Source organism: Culicoides brevitarsis, chromosome 1 (genome assembly GCF_036172545.1).
Source record: "Culicoides brevitarsis isolate CSIRO-B50_1 chromosome 1, AGI_CSIRO_Cbre_v1, whole genome shotgun sequence".
NCBI classification, from domain to species: Eukaryota; Metazoa; Arthropoda; class Insecta; order Diptera; family Ceratopogonidae; genus Culicoides; species Culicoides brevitarsis.
Window position 1 is genome coordinate 45,282,344 of NC_087085.1, and position 27,899 is coordinate 45,310,242.

The following is a 27,899-nucleotide window of genomic DNA, read 5'->3' on the forward strand; positions in this document are numbered from 1 at the left end:
ATGGATCACCCCGGAGGCAGTTTTGCCTCGCCATGGGCTGCAGTGTTAAATCATCATTCAATGTCGGGCATCGATCATTCGGGATTCGCTTCCCATCCATCGACACATTCGCATCATTCAGCGCATCATGGCATGGCCATGAATTTACACATGCCACAAAGTTATTCGTATTTCAGGTGTGTAAGCTCTGCTCTTTTTTGCCATTTCAACAAACAAACTCACAGAAGGAATTGTCACAAAGAAATCCATTGAATGCCTCGAAAAAATATTTCTCGTTCATTCATATGCTGATGAAGATTTATTTTTTTCTATAACACTCATTTTTCTTCCTATTCTCCGCTATGAAATGAGATCGCGATGGCCCTCGTCTCTATTGAGATTGAGATTTTGAACATATTTCTGAACGGCTTTTGTGTTGAAGGCACTATTTTGACGACAATTTGACAAATATGTTTGGTATTTGTCACACTTGATTTAAATATTTCTGACAAAAAGTGAGAAAAATGAGACGATAACAATGAAAATAAATATATGAAAAAGTGAATAAATGTCGAGTAAAATAGTGAATAGAATTAAAAAATGGAACATTGAATTGCTTTTATTGACTGAAAAAATGCGTGTGTCGTTTCGTTTTTATACAAAGTGAATGAAAATTAAAGGCGTTAAATCGTTTGTTATTTGTGTTGAGAAGGAAGTTCTTCCTAAAAAAAATTATTTAAAAAAGTTAAAGAAATTTTTTGCTTGAAATAAAATTTTAAGTTAAAATGATCGAATTTCACGAAAAAATTCTCAAATTTCAAGTTTTTAAAAGTCAAAAATTAATTAAAGGTCGAAACCAAATAATTTTTTATATTAAATTGATATAAAATTGATATTAATTAAAGAAAAATTAAAGAAAAAAAAATTTATAAAATATGAATTTTAAACAAAATTATTTAAAATGCGAGTCATGAATGTAAAAAAAAATTGTTAAAATTTTTATTAAATTAAAAATTTAAAATTTTTGGTTAAAAATACCGATAAAATTATATTTCAATAAAAAAAATATATATTTCAATTTTATTAATATTATATTATTATCGGTATTTTTAGTCAAAATTAAAAATTTTTACTTTAATAAAAATGTTTAAAATTTTTTTTCACTCATGAGTCGTATTTTAAATAATTTTGTTTAAAATTCATATTTTATAACTTTTTTTTGGAAAATTTAAAATTTTTATCTAAATTTTATCAATTTTATATCATTTTAACATCAGTTTAATACAAAAAATTATTAAGTTAATTTGATATTTGTATGAATTTTTTCCCAAAATTCGCACGTTTGTACTCGAATCAATGAAAAAAAACTTTCATTTAAACTAAAATAAATCTCTTTCATTTTTTTTTATGAAGATTTTCCTTCTTAACACAAATTACAAACGATTTTACGCCTTTAATTTTTATTCACTTTGTCAAAATGACACAAAAAATTAATAAATTTCAACGAAAAATTCTCCTTCAAACGATAATTTAAACAACTTTTAATACAAAAAATAAATAAAATTAAATAATTTCACATGGAAAATTTTCTCATACCCACAAATTACAATTAAATAACCGTAAAAGTTGTGCCGCTTCATCCAAATGAACTTTAAATGTCTTTATAAAGACTCTCGGAACAAAAACTTCCGCTAATTTGCTGCACTTCACTTTGTAACATTTACTTCTTACACATGATATCAAGCAACATCGCGACATTTGTCGTCTTGTCATAAAAATATTATTTTACATTAAATTAAAAGTCGGTAAAGCACAAACAAACAAGCCACCAAAAAAATATTGTCACGATGTAAAACAACAACTTTTATGATTATTATAACATTATATATGTTCTATCTCGACTTACCCAACTTTTGTGACTATTTTTTGCCTCCTTCGTTTTTTTTGTTGTGTTAAATTATGTTCCCAGACAAGCTTCTGACAATTTATGATATTTTTGTAATTTGTGTTTTTTAATGTTTTAATAAAAGTTTGTAATAAAACGAAGAAAATTATGTGAGCTACCTGTCTGAAGTTTATTTATCTGTTTGGGTATCTGCGGTAATTTGATATAAATGTTGGCGGCAAAAAAAAAAACGAAAATTAAATTAAAACAAAGACATTAAAAATATTAAATTTTACTTACTCGCTGAAAAATATCGTAAAATCTTATTTTTTAATTTATTTTTTATTTATTCATGATTTCAGCTTCTACTGATTGATTGATTAAAAACATATCCTGTAAAAGTTTTTTTTTCTGACGACATCGTCAATTAATACAAAACAACCAGTAGTTCACAATTTGCTCAAGATGATTCCCTCGACGATCTATATCTTTGCGATTTTTTTTTTTGCTTTTAATAACAATAATAGTACAGCAAGATATGCATTCATAAATAAATAATGTTTAAGTTCCGTAGATGGAAGTGCAGACAAGAATATCAGTCAATAATGTTGCAAGATAGATGCTTGATAGAGAGACGCTTTTTTTTACCTTCCTTCACAATATTTATTAATTACTTACTTGAAACTAAATGCACGAAACTGTGTTAAACACAAGTTTGCATTAATTAATCTTGATGCCCATGTAATAACCTGAACGACGACGAAGAGAGAAAAATTGACGGGCGACACCGAATTTCAGCAATAATAATTATTATTAAAGGTATACGAGAAATGATGAGAGATTTTTTTTGCTTTTTTCGAAAAATGAATGAAGGAAGAATCGAAAACAAATGTCTGACGATGCAGATGATGGTCGTTCTTCATCAAAAACGATAATTATAATTATCATAAATTTTAGGGTTAAGCATTATGTTTACTCTTTCGGATTGATTTTTCGGACCGAAGATGCAATGTTCGTCGGTTTTTGCTTTTTCTTATGAGAGAGATAAAATTGGTTCATCAAAGTCTCATCAAAATATACGCACTTGCAAGGTCTTCCTTCCTTTGTATCTGAAAGACAAAAATACGAAAATTTATAAAGGGATTTAAATTATTGAAAGGATTGATTTTAAAAATAAAAATTTTATTTTTTTTTAATTTTTCTAAAAAAAATATTTTTTTATTTAAATTAAATTATTTTTATTTTATTAATTTTATATAATAAATTTCAATAATTAATTATTTAAAAAAATATAAAATAAATTTTTCATTAAAAAATATTTTTTTTTTTAAATTTAATTCTAAAATTTTATTTAATAATTATTTATAATAAAATAATTATTTAAAAAAAAATCGAAATTTATAAATATATATTTTTTTTTTAAATTTAAAAATATTTTTTTAACTGAAATTTTCAAAAAAAAAAAAAAAATTAAAAAAATTAAAATTTTTAATATCAAAGTCAATATAATCCTTAAATAAAATTTATTTAATTAAAATTAATTTAATTATTTTATTTTTTTTTAATTTTAATTTAATTATTTTTAAAATTTAATATTTTGATTTTTATCAGAATTTTTTTAAAAAATATTTTATGAGATATGAAGTCTCAAGTTTAATGTAAGAAACTTAAAATCTAAAAGAAAATCTTATTAATATTCATAATTTTTTAATTAAAAATATTTAAAAGCTTACCATTCAAGAATTTAGCTCCTCAAGTTAAATCTTCACAAAATCTTCAAACATCAACAATAAGCTTGTGCGCTTGTACTGCTAAAAGCAATTTTCTAATTTTGCTTCCCTCTTGCTCGCAAAAATCCTTATGCCTCGATTGTTACCTTATTATTATTGTTATTGCTGCACATCGTTATGCGATATCGACAAAAGCCAAACACAACACAAAAATCATCGACCTTGCGGAATTTGATTATATGGCTATTTTCAATCAAATCAATTCAATTCCATCGTACGTCTTGTCTCGTGTTCTTCCTCTTCTTACGACGAATTTCGTTTCGCAAATATTTCACTTTAAATCCAAAAAATCTTCAAGACGAATATGGAACAATAAAGAAGGAAGCCGAGAGAATTTCTATTTTAACTGTCTTGAGAAGAACAAAAAAAAAAACAAGAACTGACAAAACATTAAAGGGTGACAATTATTAATTTTTTGATTGGAATGTATTTTTATTAAATAAGGTACCGCCCGCCCGCTGGGTTCGCATTTATGGCGTTTCAAAAATTAAAACATAAAAATTTCGCGATAATGTATATGATTATCGCCTAAATGCATCGTTTCGTTGTCGTTGAGAGGCGAAAAAGACGACCTAATTCCGTATTCTGGTCACTTGCATTAATATCGTCATAATGTGCCACATTATGCACATATTATTGGATATTTATGAATTATTTTATCAAAGAGAAAAATGAGTTGACAAGTGATTGGAGCAACTTTTATAATGATAATAACGAAAAAAGGCTTCTGTTACAGCAGCAGCTGAAAAAAAGTCTGAGCGTAAATTTTAATCAATATACGAATGACGAAGCATCGACAACAAGAAAAGACAAAGTTGCTGTGTAGCGCGGATACCTTATTAGGAATAAAGTTACGTGTGTATAACGCAAAACACAAAATATTTTTCATCAAAAGAGAAACCTGAAATATTCTGTCGTTTTTTTTTGTCCAGTTATTCAGTGAGAGACACTTACTTTTGTGCCACAGATGTTTTCAATTCTGCATTGATTGATTTCTGACAATAACGCGACGGATAAAAACAAAAAATTGACAATCTTGAACTCGAACAAGAAATACAGATGAGAAAAAAAAAATTTCTTGAAACGCTAACCTAAAATTTTCTAATATAAATCAGAGATCGACACCCACAAAGTCGGTATAATGAGTTTAATAATAACAACCTGTCCCGAAAATCAATTTTCTTCCCATTTATTCCCGCAACAATTACCTTTCGATTGAACATTACTATAATTATTAAGCGATATAATTCATTTACTTGATAATATATTACAACAACAACAACAGCACATGTTTATTTTTATTCATTCACAATTACCGTGCTGCTCGTTTTTTTTTGTAGCTGCTGCTGTTGCAAAGTTCTTGTCTTATCAAAATGCAAGTAACTAAAATGAACCAAAGGAGAACAATAATAATTTATATTATAAGATGAAAATGATGTGTAATTTATGGACAAGGTTTTTTGTGTTGCGCGATTTTTTTTTTTGCAACATCAAAGTTGCAACATGTTTTTGGACTTTTGGAACATCACAAATAATAATGAAGGAAATTAAATAATGTGTGATCAATTATTGTGATGGAGTTATAACAATGAAATTGCCATAAGGCGATTCTTTTTAAAAAAAAAAGTTTTTTGGAATTTTGTAAATTTGTGAAATTGGCGATAGATTTCCTTTTGTAAAAGTATTTTCTTAAAGCTAATCTTCGGTTTTAGATAAGATCAGATTATGCGGGTGAGCTTCTCATCGTGATTGTCGTACATCGTGATAATTACATCTTTCATGATAACTTTTGACACGATTTAATTTTATCCAAGATTCGCGAATGAAGTTGTTGTTTTCCATTTTGCGATGATATGAGTCAATTTATACATCAATGTCTCTTTTTACATAGTTTTCGAGTTCTCTTTTAAATTTATTCAATTCAATATCTATTCTCACTTTTTTGTCATTTCATTGTAAAGTAATGCTCCTTTGTAGATAAGTGAATTTGTGAACTCGATCTTAGATGCAACGAACAGATCCATTGTGCTTTGGTATCTTAATGTCATTCATATCACAGGTTGAGTTAAAAATACTGATACAACGGTTTGAAGTTGAATTTGCCTCCAATTTAAGACATCCTGAGAAAAAATCGGTTGTATTTTCAAAATTTTCCTTCAATGTTGTTCTTTGATTTTGAGGATTAACTAAAATTAAATTTTAATTAAAATTTGTACTATAAAATTTTTAAACCTTACCGCCAATCAAAATTTTGTTGATAAAAACTCAATTTTTTCAGCTTCAAATTTTCTTCAAAGAATTTTTTGTATTTACCTCACATGAAGTTGTCATTCCTGAAAAAGACACAAAAATCACAATTCACGCTTTTCCATCAAACGTTTTGTTTTTTTTTTCATCGACTTACCTTCTCAGAAACTCGCATGGAAATGCTTAAGTGTTTGAATAACTGTCCCCTGTGGCTTTTCATTCCAATAAGGTTCCATATTCATCATTAAGACGTGCATGCGATTAATTACTGCAAAAAAAAAAAACTGTAACTCACATCTTCCTAATGGGTGTTCACAACTCATCTTCGTGTGTACAATATTTAGTCATGAGACAAATTAAAGACACCATATTGAGTTACGCGACATCTAATAAATGGTTATGATTATCATATTTTTCTATTAAATCTTTCATTTATTCATTTTTTTCTTATTATTATTATTTTTTTCTTGCTGCTTCTTCTTCTGCTCGAGGAAAACGGTAGCAAAACACTCTTAATTAAAAATCCAATTAAACGGCTGTTGAAATGTGAGAAATGTATCTATTAAAACATTTTCTTCGTGTACGACACACATAACTCGAAACATAAATTTTCTTTGTAATTCGATGCAATTCGAGCGAACTGATCCATTCCAGATATGTACACACAATCGGTTGAATCGCTGCTTGATCGAAACAGCAGAAAAAAATGTATTGATGATGTTTGTTTTGTTTGTTTGTGATGAAGCACAAATACCTGACATTCTCCTGTTGTGAATGAAGAAAAAAAAATACGAAAACAATGCATATGTATAGACTCGTTCAGTGACATGATGTATGAACAAAAAATCAAGTGCACGCGACAAGTTTTTATGAACGCTCATACATTTTTAAGTCAATTTGTTAGACAGTCTCCAACTGATGTCCAGTTAATGCCTTTCGTGAATTCGTAACTGAAGATGCTTTCTTCTCTTGTTTTTCTTTGCAGATATCGCGACGATCCGTTTTGCTGGACTGATAGAAAACCATCGCTTGAAGAGGTGAATCCGCATGCAGCTTCCGTTAATGCGAGGTAAGTTTTTTTGATAACGATCCCTGTAAAAATATAAAAAAAAGTTAAAATTTTAGTTTTGTTATATTTTAAAAATTAGATTTAAAAAAATTAATTAATTTAATTAAATTTATTATTTTTTTATTTTTTATTAAAAAAAACTAAAATTTAAATTAAATTAATAAATAAAATTAATAAAAATATAATTTACTTAATAAAAAAAAAATTAATTAAAATATTGATAAAATAAAGAAAAATAAAAATTTAATTTTATTTTGAAATAAAATAAAAAAAAATTAAAATCAAAACAAAATTTATTTTTTTTTCATTTTAAAATTTAATTTTTATTTTTGTTTATTTCAAATAAAATTATTTTTATTTTAAATTATTTTTTATAAAATTTCAATTAATTATTTTTATTTATAAAAAATATAATAAAATAAAAAAAAATAAATAAATTTTATTCAATAATTTTTTTTTCATTTTTGTCATAATTTTATATAAAAAAATTTAAAAAAAAATTAAATAAAATAAAAATTTTTTCATAAATAAATAAAATTTAAAAAAATTAAATTAAAATTATTAAAAATAAAAATTAATAAAAAATTAATTAATTAGTAAATAAAATTTAAATTAATTTAAATTTTAAAATTTAAACAACGTAAAAATCTATAAATTAAAAATCAAAATTTTTCATTGAAATAAAACTCAACAAATCAGAATCAAGTTTAGCGAAAATGCAAATCTTAAATTTAATTTCCGTTCTAATTCTAATTTAATTTAAAAAACTTAACAAATTTCCTCTTTTTTCATTAAAAGAAATTGAAACAAAGAGGGTCTTTTATTATTATTTAATTTAGTGTGACACGAGATCCATTTCACGTTAATCCATAAAGACTAAAAAACGTAAACAAAAAGCGAACGTACGACTTATCAGTAAATATTTTAAGAAAACACTATAAAGATTTATATCTCGCATTTTTCATTAAAGTCAAGTTCAATGAGTTTACATCGCGCCTCGACACTCTGTCTGAGATGTTACGAAAAAAAAGTAAGGGAAGTAATAACACGTAAAATAAATTTAATATGTAAATGAAGTTTTGCCGCGCGATCCGATTTATTACTGGCATCATACGTTTACGGTAGCTCCAACAAATAAAATCAATAAATTTTGAGAGCAAGTCTGCACTTAAGCAAGGAGAAGAGAAAGATTGAACAAAACAAATACAAACATGGATTAAACATGGAATGCATATTTATCAGCATTTGAACTTTTTTTTTCGGCACGTGACTTTGTAGTAGAGATGTGTGAGAGAGAAATGAAATCAAATGAAAGAAAAAGGTGTTAGTTTGTTATGTTTTTGCCATTAATAACTGCAACTTGTAATTTATCGCCACAATCGACAATTACGTCGACGCGTAACGAACAGCTGTTCGTCATTAACTTTTTTTTCCATCAGTGCAAAAAAAATTTAAAAGATTTATTTATTACATTTAATTATTTCTCTTAAATTGATGGACTTGCTATTGATTTATAATCGTTTCGTCAGAATTTATCTCTCTTGATAAGAAAAAAAAGAACGTGTCATTTTTATTTACTTCAGACTCCATTTTTTATTTAATAATAAAAATAAAACATGAAAAATTCAAATTCGAGTTTTTCTCAAATGAACTGCCCGATAGGTTTTTGGAAATTTGAAAAGGAAAAAAGTCATAATCATAAAGTTCCTTATCAAGTATTTATGAATTTATTTCGGAAAAAGGTCAATTTTATTGACCACAAATACCCCACAGAACAAACGTGCAACGAAAAAAGAAAAGAGATAGTAATCAACTGAAATTTATTTTATGAGAATTATTCCTAAAAAACGGATCATAACGAATGTAGCAAAAAACGAGGGACATTTGTTCACTTTTTGAACAAATAAAATTACATCATGTTAAGGAATTGAAACAATAATCATAAAATGAAACTCCATAGAGATCGATATTATTAAAAGAAGAAGTTTTTTTACCCTAAAAAAGAGACAAAAAAGCCAGACAAAAGGGTTCATAACGAAGATCGTTGGATTCGGAGCATTATCAAAATAAACAATAATCATCATAAATACATATACGAACATAAATAATCAATGGCAATCAATGGTTGTTTTTGTTGTGAATGGGTTATAATCGATCTCAATGCATTTAGATTATATTTATGAATAAATTCGGTCTGTATCTCGCAAGTGCATGATTTTCTTTATTTTTTGTGCAAATTATTCATAAATAATAAATTTGACGTTGTGTCGAAATTGACTTTGGTGAATGTTATGAGATCGGGTTTTCATGATAAATTTAAAGAATTTTTATATGAAAATTTTGAGTACGAGAAATTTTTATGAATTTTATCATATTTTATTATTTCCTGAATTTATGAAGATTTTTTTTATTAATTTTCTATAAAAAAATTTCTAAAATAAAAAAATTTAAAAAAAAATTTCATGAAAAAAATTTTTAAAAAATTTCATGAAAAAAAATTTTTTTAAATTTTAATTTTTTTAAAAATTAAAAAAAAAAAAAAAATTAAAAAAATTAAATTAAAATATATTTTTAAATTGAAAAAAAATTTTTTTTTTTTCAAATTTTAATTTTTTTAAAAAAATAAAAAATTTTTAAAAAAAACTTTTTAAAATTTTCATATTAAAAAAAATTTTTATTTTTATTTTAAAATTTTTTTTAAATTGAAAAAAATGTAAAAATTTTTTTTAAAAAAATTTTTTAAATTTTTTATTAACAATTTTTTAAAAAATTTTTTTCTAAAATTTTTTTTTTAATTTTAATTTTTTTCTTTGGTTAAAATTTTTTTTTTTTATTGAAAAAAAAAAAAATTTTTTGGAAAAATTTTTTTTAATAATATTTTCTGAAAAAAGATTTTCGTATACCTACATTTTAAATTTTTTAATCGAAAAAAAAATTATCTTAAATTTTTTAATTTAAAAATTTTTTTTTTTTAATGAAAAACATTTTTTTTTTTAAATTTTTTTTTATTAAAATTAAAGACTGAAAACCTGAAATTTCAGAAAACCTTTCAAAATTTCATTTCCTTCTTCATTGCTTTGTTTTCCGTGTTTTTGCAATTCCCGCAAATCACTCACAAAAATTCTCCTACGCGCACAGATGGTGTCGGATTAGAATTGCAATAACATAATAATAGCATTAAGAGAGAGAGACGAGTTAACAACAACAGACAACAACAACTCCATATCATAACGTTGTTTCAATAAAATAAAATAATAATAAGTGTATGATAAATAACGAATAATAACATAGAATTATTGCAATAAACACAAAGTCTGGATGGATTCTCCTCTTTTTTTACGTTCGCATCCATAATAATTATATGAATGAAAATTTTCTTCATGTTATCGAAAAATCGAGAAATAAAAAGTTTCTTGAATGAATATGAAAAATGCGTGACAATGACATTACCTGCTCCGTTCTCCGTTCAAAAAAGTGTTAAATTTCACTTCCGATTTGTTTTGCCAGCAAATGTTATGACAAATGGCAGCAATAACGTTCGTAATCGAGATTATCTAAATGACTTGTAATTAAGTCCTGCGGTGCTCACACTGCGGTTTATAATTTCTCACATTAATTTTATGGGCATGAACAACTGTGAGGACATATTTCTTACGGAATTAATGTTTCGTCTTGTAGTCAATTAGGAACTTTATCTTGAACAAATTTGCGCAGATTTTAAGCATCTGTCGTTTTTTTTGCCCTAACCACGAAAAAAGAAGTGTAAATCGAATCAAATAATAATAATCAAAAAAGAAAAAAAATGAAGAGGAGTCAATTTAAAATTGCCCTGAATAATTTTCAAAAGATTTTCTCTATTTAGCATAAATTTAAAGCGAAAAATTTTCTTTTGTGGTTGCATTATCTCGATGCCCTTTCAAATTCAAATAAAAAATTCGAACAAGAAGGTTAAAAGATAAAATATGTTCCAAGTAATAAAAAAATGTTTCAAAAAAAAAAAATATTAAAGCGAGGGGAGTGACAGATTTTTTTTCATCTCATATTTTTTTTATAAATATCGCAGCAAGTACTCGAAAGTAAATCCTGACTCCTTAAAAAAATTGCGGTTAGTTACTCTAATACCACGAATTATTTATTAGCACTTGGATTAAGGAGCTTTTTGCTTTATTGCATTTTTTTTATTTTTTTAATGCAAGGGAAAAATCAACAAATTGAAGTCAAAGGGTTGAACTCTTCTTCTTTTTTGAACGAAGATGAGAGAAGTAAAGAAAAAAGTAATCAAAAAATGACAAGAACCTTAAAATAAGCTGTGCAACAATAAAAAGCATTTAAAATACAATACAAACAGCCATAAAATGAATAAAAATGTAAATTTTATCTTCTTTGCAAAGTTTTCTTTTACAACGACGACGACGACGATGCTCAGATGATGACAAATCCACTTACATACCTCTTTTTTATTCCCGTGTGTAAAATTTCACGAATTTAAAGAAGCGCGACAATGTTTATTATTATCATTATTATTTCGCGATTCACTGACGACTCTGAATGAAGACAAGGCAATGTTATTACACGATACCCCTTTTGCATTTAAACTCGATCATTTGAGCGAAATAACGAAAGGAGTGACAATCGTCTTGCTTTTGAGTACCGAGTCGGGTAATAAAGGGTTTTAAAAAAAGTAATTTTGAGAAAAAAAAAGTTCAATCAGGGGATTTTTTTTTTCTTGTATCGAAAGAAAAAAAGTCAATAATAATAACAAATTATGTACAAGAAAAAACAATATTGTTACAAAAGTCGTAATAATAACAAAATAAAGAGAATTGCCATCATTAATCAATGCATCGTTTAGTTACTCGTCATTTACTTTTTTTTTTCTATACTTTTATTTTTGTTGCAAAGACAATAATTTATCAAAGCCCCTTTTAATATTTGTTCATTCTCACCCCCTCGACAGTGTTTTGCCAAAATATCCAATATTTTTTTCGCAAATGTTTACATATTGAATAAATTTCGTCTGTTTCGCAGTTTATATTAATAGCATTTGCGAAATTAGTCTGCAACACAGCATTACAAACATAATAATTTTAGGCAATTTGATTTGCATACATTTTAAAATTATGTGTTTTGTACATTTTTCTTCCTTTTTTTTGCAAAGTCATTCAATTGGATATTGATGCGATAAAGGGATTAAGTACCAGAAGAAATTTTTGGGCGGAGGAGTAGAGTTCAATGAATGGTAAATAGTGAACAGGAATTGCTTCAGGCAATTTAAGGGCTTTTTACGAGACTTTTGTCAATAGTTGGTTATGATAAATTTTTCAAGAAAATTTTCGATATGAGGTGTAATCAGTGATTTGTACAATAAGATTTTCGTTTCTTTATCCAGCATTTTCTTCATTCGAGTCATGAAATAAACTTTCTTTGATACAAATGATACTTACTTGATCCATGATTTTTTGAGTTTTTATCCAAAAAGGAAAAAAAAATTAAATAAATTTAAAAAACAACTTCCAAAAAATATTCAAACAAAAAAACGCCTAAAGTCATGCAATAATTCTTACCTGTTTTTTTTTTCGTTCCTTTTCCAATATTCTTTTCATTCAAGATTGTCATCGTCTTTCCCTGTAACAATTCATAAAATTCAAATTCATTCAGGACTTCGAGACTCAATTCACAAGATTTATTTCTCTCCTAACGAGAAAAAGGGACTTGAACTCACACTTACTAAATTTCCATTTTTATGACCTTCCTTTCTTTCTTTCTCGAAAAGTTCTTTCACTAAAATAAAAAAAAAAAATAATAATCATGATGATGATTATTGTTTATGATCATCCAGAAGTCTGGATCGTAAAAAAAAGAAGCAAAACCAGCAGACTTCTTGATTCCATTTCTTTCTCGTCTTATCGCATCTATCGCCATAAATTTTTTTTTGTGTTTTTTTCGTAACGAATATGATACGAGAACAAATTAAAAATTATGCGCAGGTACCAAGAATATGATCATCATCAAAAAATCACACTGAACAGAGCAAAAGAAGAGGAGTGAATCGTGAATTATGACCACACTTTCTTTTCACTTCTGACTCATAAATTTCACTGATTGTCACACTTTTATTGTGTGCACAAAGTTAGAGAGGACACAAAAATAAAGCAATTAAGATTTTTTGACGATAGTGTGCAAAGTAAAAGGTCCTAAAAATATAAATAATAAAAAGACAATAAATATTTTTGGTAAAAGGATAAACTTTCCCTCCTTGGTATAATCGTAATTGCTGTTTCTAAGTAAAAAAATTTTAAAATCTGAAATTTAATAGGAAATTTTATTTATTGATGAAATTTATTGCTTATTTAAGGCGCTTACCTCCTGCATCGATAATTACCATTGTTCGCTGGAAGCGATAATTGAACAGCTAATTCTTCGAGTAATTAGGGAAGTTTATGCGACATATATGACGGTAATTTACAAGAATTTTTACTCCCCTTTTCGCGTTGGAACAGCAGCAAAAAGACGATCATATCTCTCATGTGAATATAAATTACGGTTAATTATAAGAGTTTTTCCCCTTTCTCGACTCCAATTTTATTCATATGTGAAAAACAAAACTTTTATTTGCTAATTTGAGGGTTTTGTCTTATCTCTTAGCAGAAAAGAGAATTTTATGAGAATTCCCTTAAATGAACATATATGAGGTCTCGTAATGGATTTACATAACACACTTTATTGCCAGTTGTAAAATTTAACTGATTAACATCTCTCTCATGCGGTCCTTTTGTTTTAATTTAAAACTCGACTTTGGCACAAAAGAAGCAATTTAATTAGAATATCTTAATTTAATCTGTTTTTTGGCTAATTGATAAACCAAAACTTCTGTATTAATTATTGCAGCTGTAAATTTCGTGAGATGTGACATATTTATGATGCTTTCTTCGAACTTTCAGCGAGATAACACTCGTATGAGAATTTTTTATTTAATTTTTTTTTCGTGAAATGACTCATTTTCATGGCGCTCACACACGTTCGTTATTTTGTATGCATGATACGCTCAATGTTCGTAGAGTCTACTTTGTGTCGGAAGGCATAAATTTCACGAAGTAGTAGTGACAAGTGCAATACATGTCGAATGGAAAGTTTTGTTCATAACAAAAAAAAATTAGAAAATCAAGTCATTTGTATTCTAATTTTATATGGTTTTCTATTGTTTGTGTCTTGTTGTGGTTCGTTGTTATTATTTTTTATTACGGATTATTGTCTCAAACCAACAAATAAACAAACAATCATTCGTGGTAGTGTCCAAATTTCTAATTTTTTTCATGTTTTGAGACATTTTTTGTGAAAAATTAAAAAAAATGCGCTTAATTGGTCTGAATATTTTTTTAATTAATTAAAATAAATTTTTAAAAATTAAAAAAATAATAAAATAAAATAAATAAAAAAATTAAAATATTTTTTAAAAAATAAATTAATTAAATTAAAATAAATTTTTAAAAATTAATTAATTAAATAACTGAAAAAAATTAATAAAATAAAAAAAATAAATAAAAAAAATTAAAAATTCAAATAAATTTTTAAAAATTAATCAAATGAATAACTGATTTTTATAAATTTTAAAAAATAAATAAAATAAATAAATAAAAAAAATTTAAATAAAAAAAAGAGATAAAAAAATCATAATATTTTTTAAAAAATAAATTAATTAAATAACTGAAAAAATTGATAAAATAAAAAAATTGTAAATTCAAATAAATTTTTAAAAATTAATTAAATAAAAAATAATAAAATAAAAAAATAAATTAAATAAATAATAATAAATAAAAAACATCAGAAGAATTTAAAATTAATTTTAAAAAATTACTTACCTTTAATGCTATAATCCTCGTCAAAAAAAATTCTTCAGGTTCTTATTTTCTTTAATTTTTTCTGAAATTCTTGTAATTGTCATATTTTTATCCAAAAATGCACTTTCATCCCATTTCTTGAAAACTTTCTTCAATTTCTAAAAAAATGTATCTCATTATATTTTATTGCTTTATTCAATTTTTTTTTCAAGAAAATTAAATCAAAATATGAAAATATGGAGGACACACGCTGAATTATTAAAAACTACCCATTACCCATTCAGATTATCACTTTACCCGAAAAAATACAAGAGACATGAAAAAAATTCGAAAGATTATGATTACCATTTACTGTGTAAACATGTGTAACTATTAATAACAATAAAACGCGTTCTGGCATACATGATTAAGATTAAAAAGCAGATAAAAAATATTTTTTTTCTTGTCGAAGCACAGCCTCCTTCGTCTATTTAATATTTTGTTTGGAGTAATAAACATGTTTTTTAAAATTTATGTGACAGTTTAATTGTTTTATTAAGTTTAGAAGCTACTACTGGATCCCTTAAAAAATGACCAATTGTGTGGTTTTGTGTCTTCTGTGAAATTCGATAGCGCATCGCGTGCGTTTCGGAATTGAAATGACTTATTTTGGGCCCGAGAACGTGTTTGGAGTGGATGATTCGACAACAAGTGTAATGCGATTAAAGGGAAAGGGTGCTATTAAAAAAATAAAGATAAAAAAATTAATTTATAGAGTGCTGAAACGTGATGCTGGACAAATTTTGATTAAACAAAACGATAATTTCTCAGACTTTTTGTCTTCGGTTTCGAAGAATTTTTCTAATAAGAAGTTTATTTTTAAAGCAAAATTGTAAATATCGAGTCAAGTGCAAAAAAAAAAGCAAAATAAACATCACGTTTGCTTTACAGTTTCAATAAACCATGAATACCACACACATGTCCCGATTGATTGATTCAATTCATTCATAAAAAACCGCCCTATTATTATTATTAAATCAATGTTCGTTCGCCATTCATATGATTTAAGTGAACTTTTTTTTACAACAAATGTGTGGATACAAATATATATTTTTCATGGAGAGACAGAAAAAAATCAATACCTACTTTTTTTGGACTAACAAGCCACAAATAGACACAGAATGTAACGTACGGTTTTAATTTAAAATTCATTTTGCATTCCAACGGTTGAATGTGAGTTGATGAACGTGTCCGTATTTGGGATCCCATGTAAAAAAGGAGTATTTTTGGAAGTTCTGTAGGGTGAAAAATTTTAATTTTAGTAAAATTTCATTTAAATTAAAAAAAAAATCAATATTTGGTAGGTACATTTTTTATTAAATTATTTTGATTTTTTTACTTTTCAAAAAAAAAACTTTTTTTCTTAAAAAAATAATTTTTTAATTTAATTAAATTTTAATTTAATTTTTAAAATAAAAAAAATTTTAAAAATTTTATTTTTTTTTTGTATTAGAAGCAATTCAAAATTCAATAATGTTTTACTTTTAAAAATTTTCAATTGAAAAATATTATTTAAAAAAAAAATTCAATTTATGAACATTTTTGACTAAATTATTCAAAAATAATTTGAATTTTTATTTTCTAATATTTTTAATTTGAAAAAAAAAATATTTTTTTTAAAGAAAAATTTAATTTTATGTTAAAAAATGTCAAATGTTTAAAAAAATTTTAACTAAATTATTTAAAAAAATTAATTCAAAGTTCAAAAAGTTCTTATTCTTTAAAATGTTCAGTGTTCAAAGTTTGACAAAATTGTTCAATATTTTAAAACATTTTTAATATTAAATTTGGTTCAAAAAATTTTTTTTTTTACTTTTCAAAATTTTAAGCATTTCTTTTTTTATGAAAAATTTTTAATAATAGGTATTTATAGAAATTTTATTCATTGAAAAATAAAAATTTGAAAGAAAATTAAATATTTGTTAAATTTTTATATAAAATATTTTTTAAAAAATCAATTGAATAATTTCATATTTTTTTAAGTTTTCAGTAAATAGAAAATTAATAAATAAACAAAAAATTAAAATTTAAACATAAAATAAAATTTAATAAAATCTTTAAAAATATATTTTTTTTAATTTTTTTTTTAATTTTGCTCGTGATTTCATATTTTTCTTAAATATTTTTAAAAAATTCAATGAAATCCAAAAAATTCTTTTACTCAAAAGTCAATTATTTTAATTTTACGTCTTTTCAAGTAATTCTGAAGCATTTTTAAAATTCTGTTCACCCATATCGTATCAAATTCACTTGTTGACAAACTGTATCCGTCATTATACCAAAAAAATAAAACTTTCTATACTATTGCGATATATCAAATCCATTCCGATACACTGTCAACTGTCCCAAAAAAGGCATAATTAACCTTTATGCCGCATATTCGCCTGTCATTACAGCAAAATATTTCCCTGCGCTCGAAGCTCGTTCGCCTAAAATGACAAAAAAAAAATTGTGTATAAACAAAAATAAATGAATAAAAATAATTATATAAACGATGTATATAACAGTCGATTACACACCAACAATAGACCCGTATAACCAGGCGTGGTTTTTACAAACATTAGAAAGCCAATCACGTCTCACAGCCTGTACTGGAGTCACGTAACGCCCATTTGCACGACAACTTCGTATATCGTACGACACAAAAGCTAGACGAGAGAATGAAGAAAAAAAATGTTATATTGAATGAAAATAGCGTTTCTGATGGATTATACAGCCGAAAAAATGTGTATCTCTACGAGAGTTGTGTGAATGGATAGAAAGAAGAATAAAAGAAACAAAACAAAAAAGTATGTATTGGATTTTGAATGCGATGCGTGCCGTTCCAAATTGTTGTTCAGTTACACTTGTGACGGGATTATTGTCGCACGTCGTCTTCGATCTCGTCGAGAATTTTTTTTTGTTTGTTATATTTACTTGTAGACTGCTCACATAGACATATAAGTGATCAATAATTTCTCTTCTTCCCTAAAAAGGAAAAAAAGTGAAAAAAATTAAATTTAAAAAAAATGTGCTCAAATTAAATAATTTTTAATAATAAAAACATATCATTAAAAAAAAATTAAAATAAAAAAAAAACTAAAAAAAAAAATTAAAAATGTTGCCATATTCCGCCGTAGCGATGGATTATGCAAACTACCAACGAGGTCCTCCAACATCGGGCTCTCACATTGGCATGACAATCGGAGCGCCGCCATCTTTTACGCATTCGTGGCTCGTGCCGCCTCAAGATTACACGGGCATGGCTCAATACAAAGCTGGAGGACAACAACAGCCGCCAATCGATTCCGGGTGTGTAAAAATTTCAAGAAAAAAAATTTTTTTATTGATCCCTTGAGAGAAAGAATCGACTAATAATAATAATAATAATCGTTATTTATTTATTTTCCGGCAAATTGAAAAACTGACCGGAGAATTTTCGCTCTTTTCTCCCTCTTCGGAAAAAAATTTCGAGGATTTATGACAAAGTCGGTGCTTTATCGAAGATGAAAAAAGGGTCAGTCAATGACCGAGAGAAAGAAAAAAAAACACCGACAGTGAAAGGAATGAAAGAAAATACCCTCAAATCAGAGTTTAAAATCAAGGACTGAATTTAAAGTGCCTTTAATTAGTTTCGGGGCATTTAAACGCATATGTTTGGGATTTCCTTTAGATTTTACGGAAGGAACGTTTTATTTAAAGTGAAATTAAATTGTTGCACCTTGGGGATGTTATTTTGTTGTTCTTGTTGGGTAAAAGGTCAGAAATCACTGACAAGGGGATTAAAAAGAGTTTAAAATTGATTTAAAGGGATTATGTTTTTTTTGGGGAAGTAGCCTTTAGTGCTTTTCTTTTGAATTTATTAAAATTTCGAATGAAAATTTAATTGAAAAAAATATCAAGATTCATTTTTTTGACTTTTGAAGCGATTTTTAACAATTTTTATAAAGTTTTTATTGTTTTTGCCCTACAAGATTTGACAGTGACCTTATAACTCGAGAACGAAGCGTCTCCGAGCATATGTTTCATGGCTCGAGTCAGTGCATAATGTTAGCGAAAAAAAAAAAAAAATAAAAAAATTTCACTCAAAATAACCTTATTACTAAATTTATTTTGAAGTTGAAAACTTCATTAAATACTTATACTTTTTTAAATTTTTTTTTTAAATTATTTTTTAAATATTTTTATAAATATTTTTTAATTTATTGTAAAAAAAAATTTTTTTTTTTTTTTAAAAATTTTTTTAAAAAAATTTTTATTTTTTTTTTTAATTTTTTTTTTAATATTTTTTTAAATATTTTTTTAATATTTTTTTTTTATTTTTTTTTTATTTTATTAATTTTTTTTATATTTTTTTTATTTTTATTTTTTTCTTTTTTTTTATCTTAAATTTCAATTTTTTTAATTCATGATACTTTGAAATAAAATTCTTTGTCTTTATAGTACCAAAAATTGTTAATTAAAGTCAAATTCAATACTTACCCAAACTCGAAACGTTCCAAAATCATGTTCTAACCAAAAATTAATCGCTATTAATGTTCATCTATCATCTAATTTGGTCTTCGGCACACTCCTCCGTTCTGCTTTTGCATCTTCCGTACATGAACTTATTAATTTAATTATTGTTTTATGTCTTTGGATGTTTTACGATCAACTCCTGTGGGATAAATTTTATTATTTACCTCCAATTTCTCCGTTACATCTTCGTTTTTCCCTCATCTCTTGTCCAAATATCTTCCATGTAACGACCAAAATGCATTAGCAACTCTCATATTTAATCGCAATTTTGTCCATTCAGCATTCATCACACTTTTTTGATGAAATAGGAGATCATCGTGACATTTATTTAACATAAATAAAACAAAAAAAGATGATCCAATTCCTCTTTTTGCGCAAAAAAATGACAAATACAATAAAAATTCTCTCATGGGAACCACAAAATTGTCTCTTTTTTTGTGTCGCCTTTTCTTTCTTGTCTCGTGCTAATGGACAAACAGCATTTCGGGAGGACAGATGATGGAAATGATGACGATAATGATGATGAACATAAGCAGAAAGAGAGCTCTCTATTGTGCGGTTAAGGTGATAAATAATGCAGATGTGTGTCTCTTTCTGATTCTGATGTTTTTATACATAATTTATGTTGGAAAAGCAATAAAAAATAGTTTTTCGTTCCTTAATCAAAGAAATGATGAGCGCAAAAAATAGACAAGATGTGCAAAAAAAAAGTTGCTTGATTATGTTGATTGGATTTCGGGTACTTATGTTTTATTTATTGGGTCCCGAAAGAGAAGGAATTGATTGGAGGATATGTTGAATGATTGATCCAGGGATAGTTTTTTATCATTTTCGATTAATTTGAAGATATATTGTGAAAGAATTTTAACAAATTTGTTATTTTTTATAATTTGTGAAAAAAATTTATTTTTTTTTTTTTAGAAAAATATCTTTTTACTCAAGAAATTCAAATTTTTTTAAATTAATATTTTTTTTTCATATTTCAAATTTAAGTTTTAAAGTTTTCATATTTTTTTTTTATTAATTTTCAATTTTTTGACGAATTTTCAAAAATAATATTTTTTTCATGAATTTAAAATTTTTAATAATTTTTGAAAGATTACAATTTTATGAAATTTTTTGAAAATTGAAATTAAAATAATTTTCGTTTTTAATGAAAATTGTTTTTAATTTTTTTAATATTTTCGAATAAACTTCAATAAAGTTCACATTTAAAAAAAAATTATAAAAAAAAATTTAAAATTTTTAAAACTTTTAGATTTTATGAAATATTGCTCAAAATAATTTTTCAAATTTTCAATCTTAAAAATTTTAATTATTTTTTTTTTTAAACATTTTTTCTAAATTTATAAAAACTTAAAATTTTAACTTTTTTAAAAATTTTTTTTTTTAATAAAACTTTTTTTTTTTAAAAAAAAAAAAAAAATTTTTATTAATAAATTTTTAATAAATTTAAAGTTTTTTGATAATTTTTGAAAAACTTAATATTCTCTGAATTTTTTTAAAATAATTTTTCAAATTGAAATTCAAATAATTTTTACTTTTAAATTCTTATAAATTTTGTAAAATTAAATTTTTGTAGAAATTTTGATGTTTTTCAACATTTTCAAGTAAAATTCAATAACTTTCGAGTAATTTTTGGCAAAAGTTGCTGACTCATGTCAAAATCTCATCATCACAAAAATATTATTTTATTATTCCATTGGTCAATCCGAGTCCAATCTCCCCGGATTTATTTTCTAATTACAGACTTGATGCCTCCTTTAATTAAATATGCAAATGAAGGCACTTGCTTTCCATTTCCATTGTGCGCCTTCGACCAAACGCATGTCGGAAATCTATTTAATATACATTGACATAATTTACCTTTCATTTCGCTCCTATCTGCTCCGTTCTGTGTGTTCAATATCATTTAATTTGGCAACCCATCACCCTTCTTCGTCTTCCTCCGAACGCAGTACAATAGCAACTAAATTAGAGTCAGAGAAAAATAACAACGCAAGATAAATACAAGTTTAATAATACTGACAGATTAACTTGCATGCGTTTGGTTCGGAATGACCAAAAAATCCCTTCTCTCATTTTATTTATTTATTCTGTAACACCAGCAAGTCGGAGAAATTCACTCTGCTCTCGAGGTTATTGATAATACAAATAAAAACGGAAGCTAATCAAGCATGTATATTATTTTTACTTCAATCTTGTCTGAAGAATTTCATGCATTTGATCAACAATCGATAAAAGTTTAGATGCCCGAGGCGATGAAAAACGTGCATTCAACGAATAATCAGAAAATGCTTCAAATAACTATAATTTTCTTAAGCGTAAATAAAATGATTGATTGAATAATCGAGATACTCGAGTCGAGTCGCTTTGTTGTAATTCGCTCGCATTACAGGTCATTTAAACGAATATCTGTCATATGTTGTCCTTTTTTCGCAAAAATCCCTAAAACGAAAAAAAAGGGGAGAAATTTTAGCATTTACATAAATTTACTCAACTGTCAATCAAAAAATAGTTGCTAATTTCCGGATTTTCTTACTTTTTTTTCTATTTTCAGAATCCTTGAACAGCGAAAGGAGAAAAGTCGAGATGCTGCAAGATCGAGACGCGGCAAAGAAAATTACGAATTTTATGAGTTGGCGAAGATGTTACCGCTTCCCGCTGCGATAACGAGTCAACTAGATAAAGCATCGATCATAAGACTGACAATTAGTTACCTAAAGTTACGGGATTTCTCGAGTCAGGGAGATCCGCCATGGAATCGTGAACAATCATCAGCGAGCAAGATTCTGAAATGTAAGTTAAATTTTATTTTTTTTAATTTGAAGTACATAAAATTATTTCAAAAGATTTATTAAGAATTAAATATTTGAGAAAAAAAATAATTTTATAATTTTTAAAAAAAAAATAAAATTTTTAATTAAATAAATTTAAAAATTATTTTTTAATTTTTAAAAATTAATTTTTAAAAAAATAATTTTTTTAATAAAAAAATTAATTTTGATTTTTAAAAAATTCATTTAATTTTTAAAAAATTTAAATTTTTTTTAAAATTTATTTAAAAATTATTTTTTAATGAATTAAAATTTTTAACAAACATTTAATTTAGATTTTAAAAAAATTACAAACTTAAAATTTTACCATTTTGAAAATTTAAAAAAATATTTTTATATTTTTTTTTTGTTACATTTTAAATTTAAATTTTTACTCCTTGAAGCTTAAAAAAATTAAAATTTTTGGTTTAAAAAAATATCATCCATCAAAGTCTATCTATGAGTAAAAATTCTAATATTTGAATTAAAATTCACATTAAAAATTCATTTGTCGGTGCTTCAAATGACCATTCCTGCGTTCGTTGTCTCCATTGAAAGCAATAAAAATTCAAAAAAGCCATTTTTATTTTATTAAACGTATCTTGCCTACTTCTGTTTGTATTTTTTTCTCTATTCAGAGTCACAACCATTTACATAATTGTTTATTTTATTATTTTTATGACTTCTTCTTTTGAAGATTTTTTTTTTATTTTATTTTTCAATTCAAAATGGTTGACAACTTCCTTCAACAACAAACCGATAAAAAAATTTTTTATTCAAATAAAAATATTGCGTCCTCCTTTCCAAAGAACTCATTTGAATAATTTTATGATATTTTAACATTGTGTCATATTCCGTGTGTGACAACTTTTGTAACAATTTTGCAATCAATTCGCTGTGACTGACAATTGAATGGAGAACGGAGTGTGGGTGCGTCTTGAAACAATGGAATGAACGGTCAAAAGTGATTAATTGCTTCTTTGCCTTTGACATTTTTTTTGCCATTTTTTTTTTCGAGAAACCCTCGAAGCGGATCAATTACTAATCAGAATCGCTCACTGTATAAAATGCTTCCCAAATCTAATTATTTTTAATCTTGTTGAGAAAATTTTTAATTTAATTTGTGCGGCATGAATTTCACGAGAGAAAAAAGATGAAACTGATACTAATTAGCATAATAAATTTCGGAAACAAGAAAATAAAAATAAATTAAGGGAAATTTTTTTTCTGTTGTTAAAAAGTTGTGAACTTTTTAAGCGAAAATGCTAATTAGTTGTTCATTTTTTTTTCTCTCTCAAATGAAAAACTTGAAATTTAGAAAAAATTCCAAATGAATTTGTCATGTCATTGCTTCTGTGTGTGACAATAACCACAAATCCGGCAAAGAGAGCAACAGCAATATTTTTATTTTATTTCATTTTGTGTCGAGTCAAACTCACATAATTTAATATATTATAATGAAATAAAATAAAATTACAAAATGGTTTTCACAATTGTCATTGTTAGAATTTCAATGAGGTTTTGTGTTGTTTGTCGTCATCAACAATGTTAATTCAGTCATCAAACGCATTCATCACTCATTTAAATATAAATTTATGTAAATTTTATCGTTTTGCTTCCATTTTGTTTTTTTTAGCTGCTTCTAATAGACGAACCGCAGCTGGACTTGCCCTTGATATGTTTGAGCAACATCAAGGCACGCACATTCTTCAGAGCTTAGATGGATTTGCGTTGTCGGTAGCGGCTGACGGGCGATTTTTGTACATTTCGGAAACAGTATCGATATATTTGGGATTGTCGCAGGTCGAAATGACGGGAAGTTCGATATTCGATTATGTGCATCATCAAGATCATGCGGAAATTGCCGAGCAATTGGGATTGAGTTTGAGTGCGACAGCAGGAATGGCGTCGCCTGCTTCAGGGCATTCGGAGGAAAGTAGTTCGCATGGCACGAATAATCCGGATGGTAAGTTTTTTTTTAGTTTTTATGCTTGGTTTGAATTAATTGGAAAAAATTTGATGTTAAATTTAAAATTTTACGAGATTTTGAAAGCTATTTTGAAGAATTTTGTTCTAAAAAAAATGAAAATCAAAAAGTCTGATGCCATATTTTAAAAGTTTTTTGCTTGGTTTGAATTAATTGGAAAAAATTTGATGTTGAATTTGTCGAACATTTCTTCACATTAAATGCCATTTCGTTATCTTTGCACCTGCAACTAAAAATCTCAAGGTCTTCTTGCATTTTAATTGGATCTTCCATATCATTTATTTTTTTAAAAAGTTTCAAGTCGTCAGCAATTCACAATTCTTAAAAAGCTTAAGTAAATCATTTATTAATAACAAGAAGAGAATTGGGCCCATAACGCTTCCTTGAGGGAGATAATTTCAATTTCTTCTGATAGCACTTCTTCAAATTTCACCAATTGAACTCTATTTGACAAGTATGACTTCAACCATCTCAAAAAGGTCTACTTTATCGAAAGCCTTACTGAAATCCATCAATTTTAGTCGATGAATTAATTTCACACAGCAGTCAATGATCCGCATAAGTGATTGATTGGAAACGAGTCAACAATTAGTTACACTCGAATAAAATTTAATTTATTTCTCTCGGTAATTCTCGTAACTCGTTGAATCGCCTCCCACAGTTCAAGTAGCTTATCATCACTCCATATCTCTTAATTAATCGCTTCAATAATGTCTTAATTACTCCGCATTTCAGTTTCATCCATCATGAATTTATCGTCGAGCGTGTACAAGGGATACGATCGTGCTTTTTGCATACGCATGAAATCGACACTCACGAAACGTGGATGTCACTTCAAGTCATCGGGATATCGAGTTGTGCTGATTTTGTGTCGTTTACGTCCGCAATACACTTTTTCGCATAACAAGAAGCAAGTTCCTCCGTTATTGGGCATGGTTGGTTTAGCGATTGCCTTGCCGCCTCCATCTGTGCACGAAATTCGACTCGATTGCGATATGTTTGTGTCACGGATTAATTTTGACTTTAAAATTGTGCATTGTGAGCCAAAGTAAGATGATTTTTTTTTGTAAATTCTGAAATGAAAAATTAAAAAAATTAAATTTTTAGAGTTCAAGACTTACTTGATTATACGCCTGATGAACTAATTGGCAGAAATTTGTATACTTTGTGTCACGGAGAGGAAGTTAACAAGCTGCGAAAGTCACATTTAGACCGTAAGTTAAAAAAAATTTCATTAAAAATCCATTTTTTAAGATTTTTGTTTCTTCAGTTATCAACAAAGGTCAAGTTTTGACGCATTATTATCGCGTAATGAACAAACACGGAGGCTATACATGGATTCAAACGTGTGCTACTGTCGTTTGTAACTCCAAAAATGCCGAAGAACAAAACATAATTTGTGTCAACTATGTCGTGAGTGGCAAAGAAAACGTTAATTTAGTCTTGGATTGTTGTCAGTACGAACCTGTGAAGCAAGAAGACAAAGAAGCTGTTCTCGCAAAGGAAAATGGCATCAAAGAAGTCTCTGCGGATTCGTCTCCGAGCAGTAATAACAACAACAATGCCAAAATTAGTAAAAAAGAAGACTTACCTCGAACAGGAAGGATGAAAGCTGCTGAGCTAAAAGCATCTCTCGTTGCTGCGGTTGAAGAAGATGCCGTTTTGAACCAAGATGAGCCTCTTCCCAAACCTCCAAGTACTCGGGGACGCAAACGAAAGAACAAAAACACGGAAAAAGATGCGAGTGTCGATCATGCTTTGACGTCAATTCCAACGCCTGAACCGCCATCCAAGATCTCGCGCGTTAATTGTGACGATAGCAACAAACAGGATGGAAATACAACGGTAAGTCAAAAATTTTCGTTGAAAAATTTGAACTTTTTTTTCGATTTCGATCAATAGAAATATTTCCTCAATCTCAGGTAAAGAATTTGGAAAATGCGATGTCGAAACACCTCAATACGACGACAGACTTTAGTACGGATGCTCTTTTGAACAAGCAACAAGACACAAAACCCCTTTCGCCCGTGCATTGGTCCGGGCATAACTCGCATTTTTATCAACCAACGCCTGTACCTGCCACAGCTCTTTTGCAACAATTGTATGCGAATCGCGAAAGTGTGATACGGGCAACGACGAGACCATCGCCGAATGGAATGTATCCAGGTTAGTTGATTTTTTGATTGTTTTGCTTCGATTTTTTTGAGTTTTCTTCAGAAATGTAGCTGAAAAATTAAATTTTAAAAATTAAAATGAAAATTTTGAAATTTTTTAAAAGTTTTTGTAATTTTTTATCAAAATTTTTTAATTTTGAAAAAAATATTTTTTTAGTTAATTTTTTTTTAAATTTATTATTCACTTTTTTTTTATTTTTTTTTAATTTTTTAAAAATTTAATAAAAAAAAAAATTTAAATTTAAAAAAAAAATAAAAATTAAAATTGATGTTCAAATTTAAAAAAAAAAAAAATAAAATTAAATTCAATAAAAAAAAAATTTTTCCAAGTTTAAAAAATTATTTTTTTAAATTTTTTTTTTTTAAAATTTTCAAATTGTTTCAAAAAAAAAAAAAAATAAATAAGAAAAAAATTAAAATTTTTTTCAAAATTTTCAAATTTATTTCAAAAAAAATTGTTTCAAAAAAAATGAAAATTAAATTCAATGAAAAAAAAATAATTTTTCCAAGTTTAAGAAAATTTAAAAAAAAATTTGTTCAAAATTTTTATTTTAATTTTGAAATTTTAAAGCTACGTTTCTGATATTTTTTTTAATTTGCAAAATTTTAAAATTTTTTTCAAAAAAAAAAATCCAAAACAGATTACTCACATCCAAATTCCCTTGCAATGCCCACACCCGTCTCCATAGTTGATGGCGACTATCAACATCATCACGATGCCCAATACTCTCATCATTCAACTGCTCATTTAGTTTCGTCTTACGGCGCATATCAATCGCCCACGACAAACCCAACGACAGACTATCACGTTCAAAGTGCAATGACTCCTCCGAGCTCCGTGTCTCCGCGCGATTCGACAATTTCGCACAATAACAGTTACAACACTCATTTGCCCGGCGACGCCTCAAGTAATGGAAGTCCCGGCGTTATCGGGGTACGTTGCAATCGTAGCTTATAGTATAACAATTCGATGGTGCCTGCCGTGTATCGAGGTGTTCATTTATACAACTAAGGTAAAAATTTCCTATTAAAAAATTTTTTTTCAACAAAAAAAAATCATAAATACTCACATTTCGCTAAAATAAAAAATTAAATTTATTACCACGAAACTGAAAAAAAAAATAAAAATCTTATTAATGTCTTTAGCTTTTAAAATAAAATTTAAATAAATCAACGCATAAGTGTTAATAAAAATAAAATAAAATAAAAGAATTCATTAGATAGACAATTTAATGAGAAATGCAACGAAGATTTATGTAAATATTTAAGACTTTAATGGCCAGGCAAATGCAATTCAACCTACTTTGTTCAAGGAATTGTATATTTAAGGATATTTTTTTAAATAATTAAAAATAATTCTTTTAGGTAACGGAAAGAAAGATTTAGAAAAATTTATTTATTGACTCAATTTTTGTTAGTTTTTATATTTTTTTAGTTAAAATAATTAGAATTAATTTTTTTTATTGTTCATTGTAAAAAAATATGTTACAAATGTGGAAATTTTGAGTACTATTTTTAGAATTAAGGATAAAAATATTGGATTAAAAAATAAAGAAAAAATTGTTAATCGTGTTAAAA

The 27,899-nt window shown here is 26.4% G+C and overlaps 1 protein-coding gene across 1 annotated transcript; it reads left to right on the forward strand.

Moving 5' to 3' along the window:
• Positions 1 to 27,279, forward strand: LOC134837926 (protein trachealess-like). Its single transcript, XM_063853322.1, has 9 exons — positions 1 to 176; positions 6,887 to 6,970; positions 21,905 to 22,143; positions 23,797 to 24,126; positions 24,883 to 25,195; positions 25,255 to 25,361; positions 25,418 to 25,992; positions 26,070 to 26,313; positions 27,011 to 27,279. Exons 1-9 carry the CDS (start codon positions 1 to 3, stop codon positions 27,277 to 27,279), a joined length of 2,337 nt encoding a protein of 778 aa, XP_063709392.1.
• The last annotated feature ends 620 nt before the right edge of the window (positions 27,280 to 27,899 follow it).

Excerpts from the sequence above, each read along its gene's own strand:
- LOC134837926 (XM_063853322.1), top strand. The coding sequence starts at position 1 with ATGGATCACCCCGGAGGCAGTTTTGCCTCGCCATGGGCTGCAGTGTTA. Across the intron at positions 22,144-23,796 it reads AGCGAGCAAGATTCTGAAAT|CTGCTTCTAATAGACGAACC; the intron begins GTAAGTTAAATT and ends TGTTTTTTTTAG. Across the intron at positions 24,127-24,882 it reads TGGCACGAATAATCCGGATG|TTTCATCCATCATGAATTTA; the intron begins GTAAGTTTTTTT and ends TCCGCATTTCAG.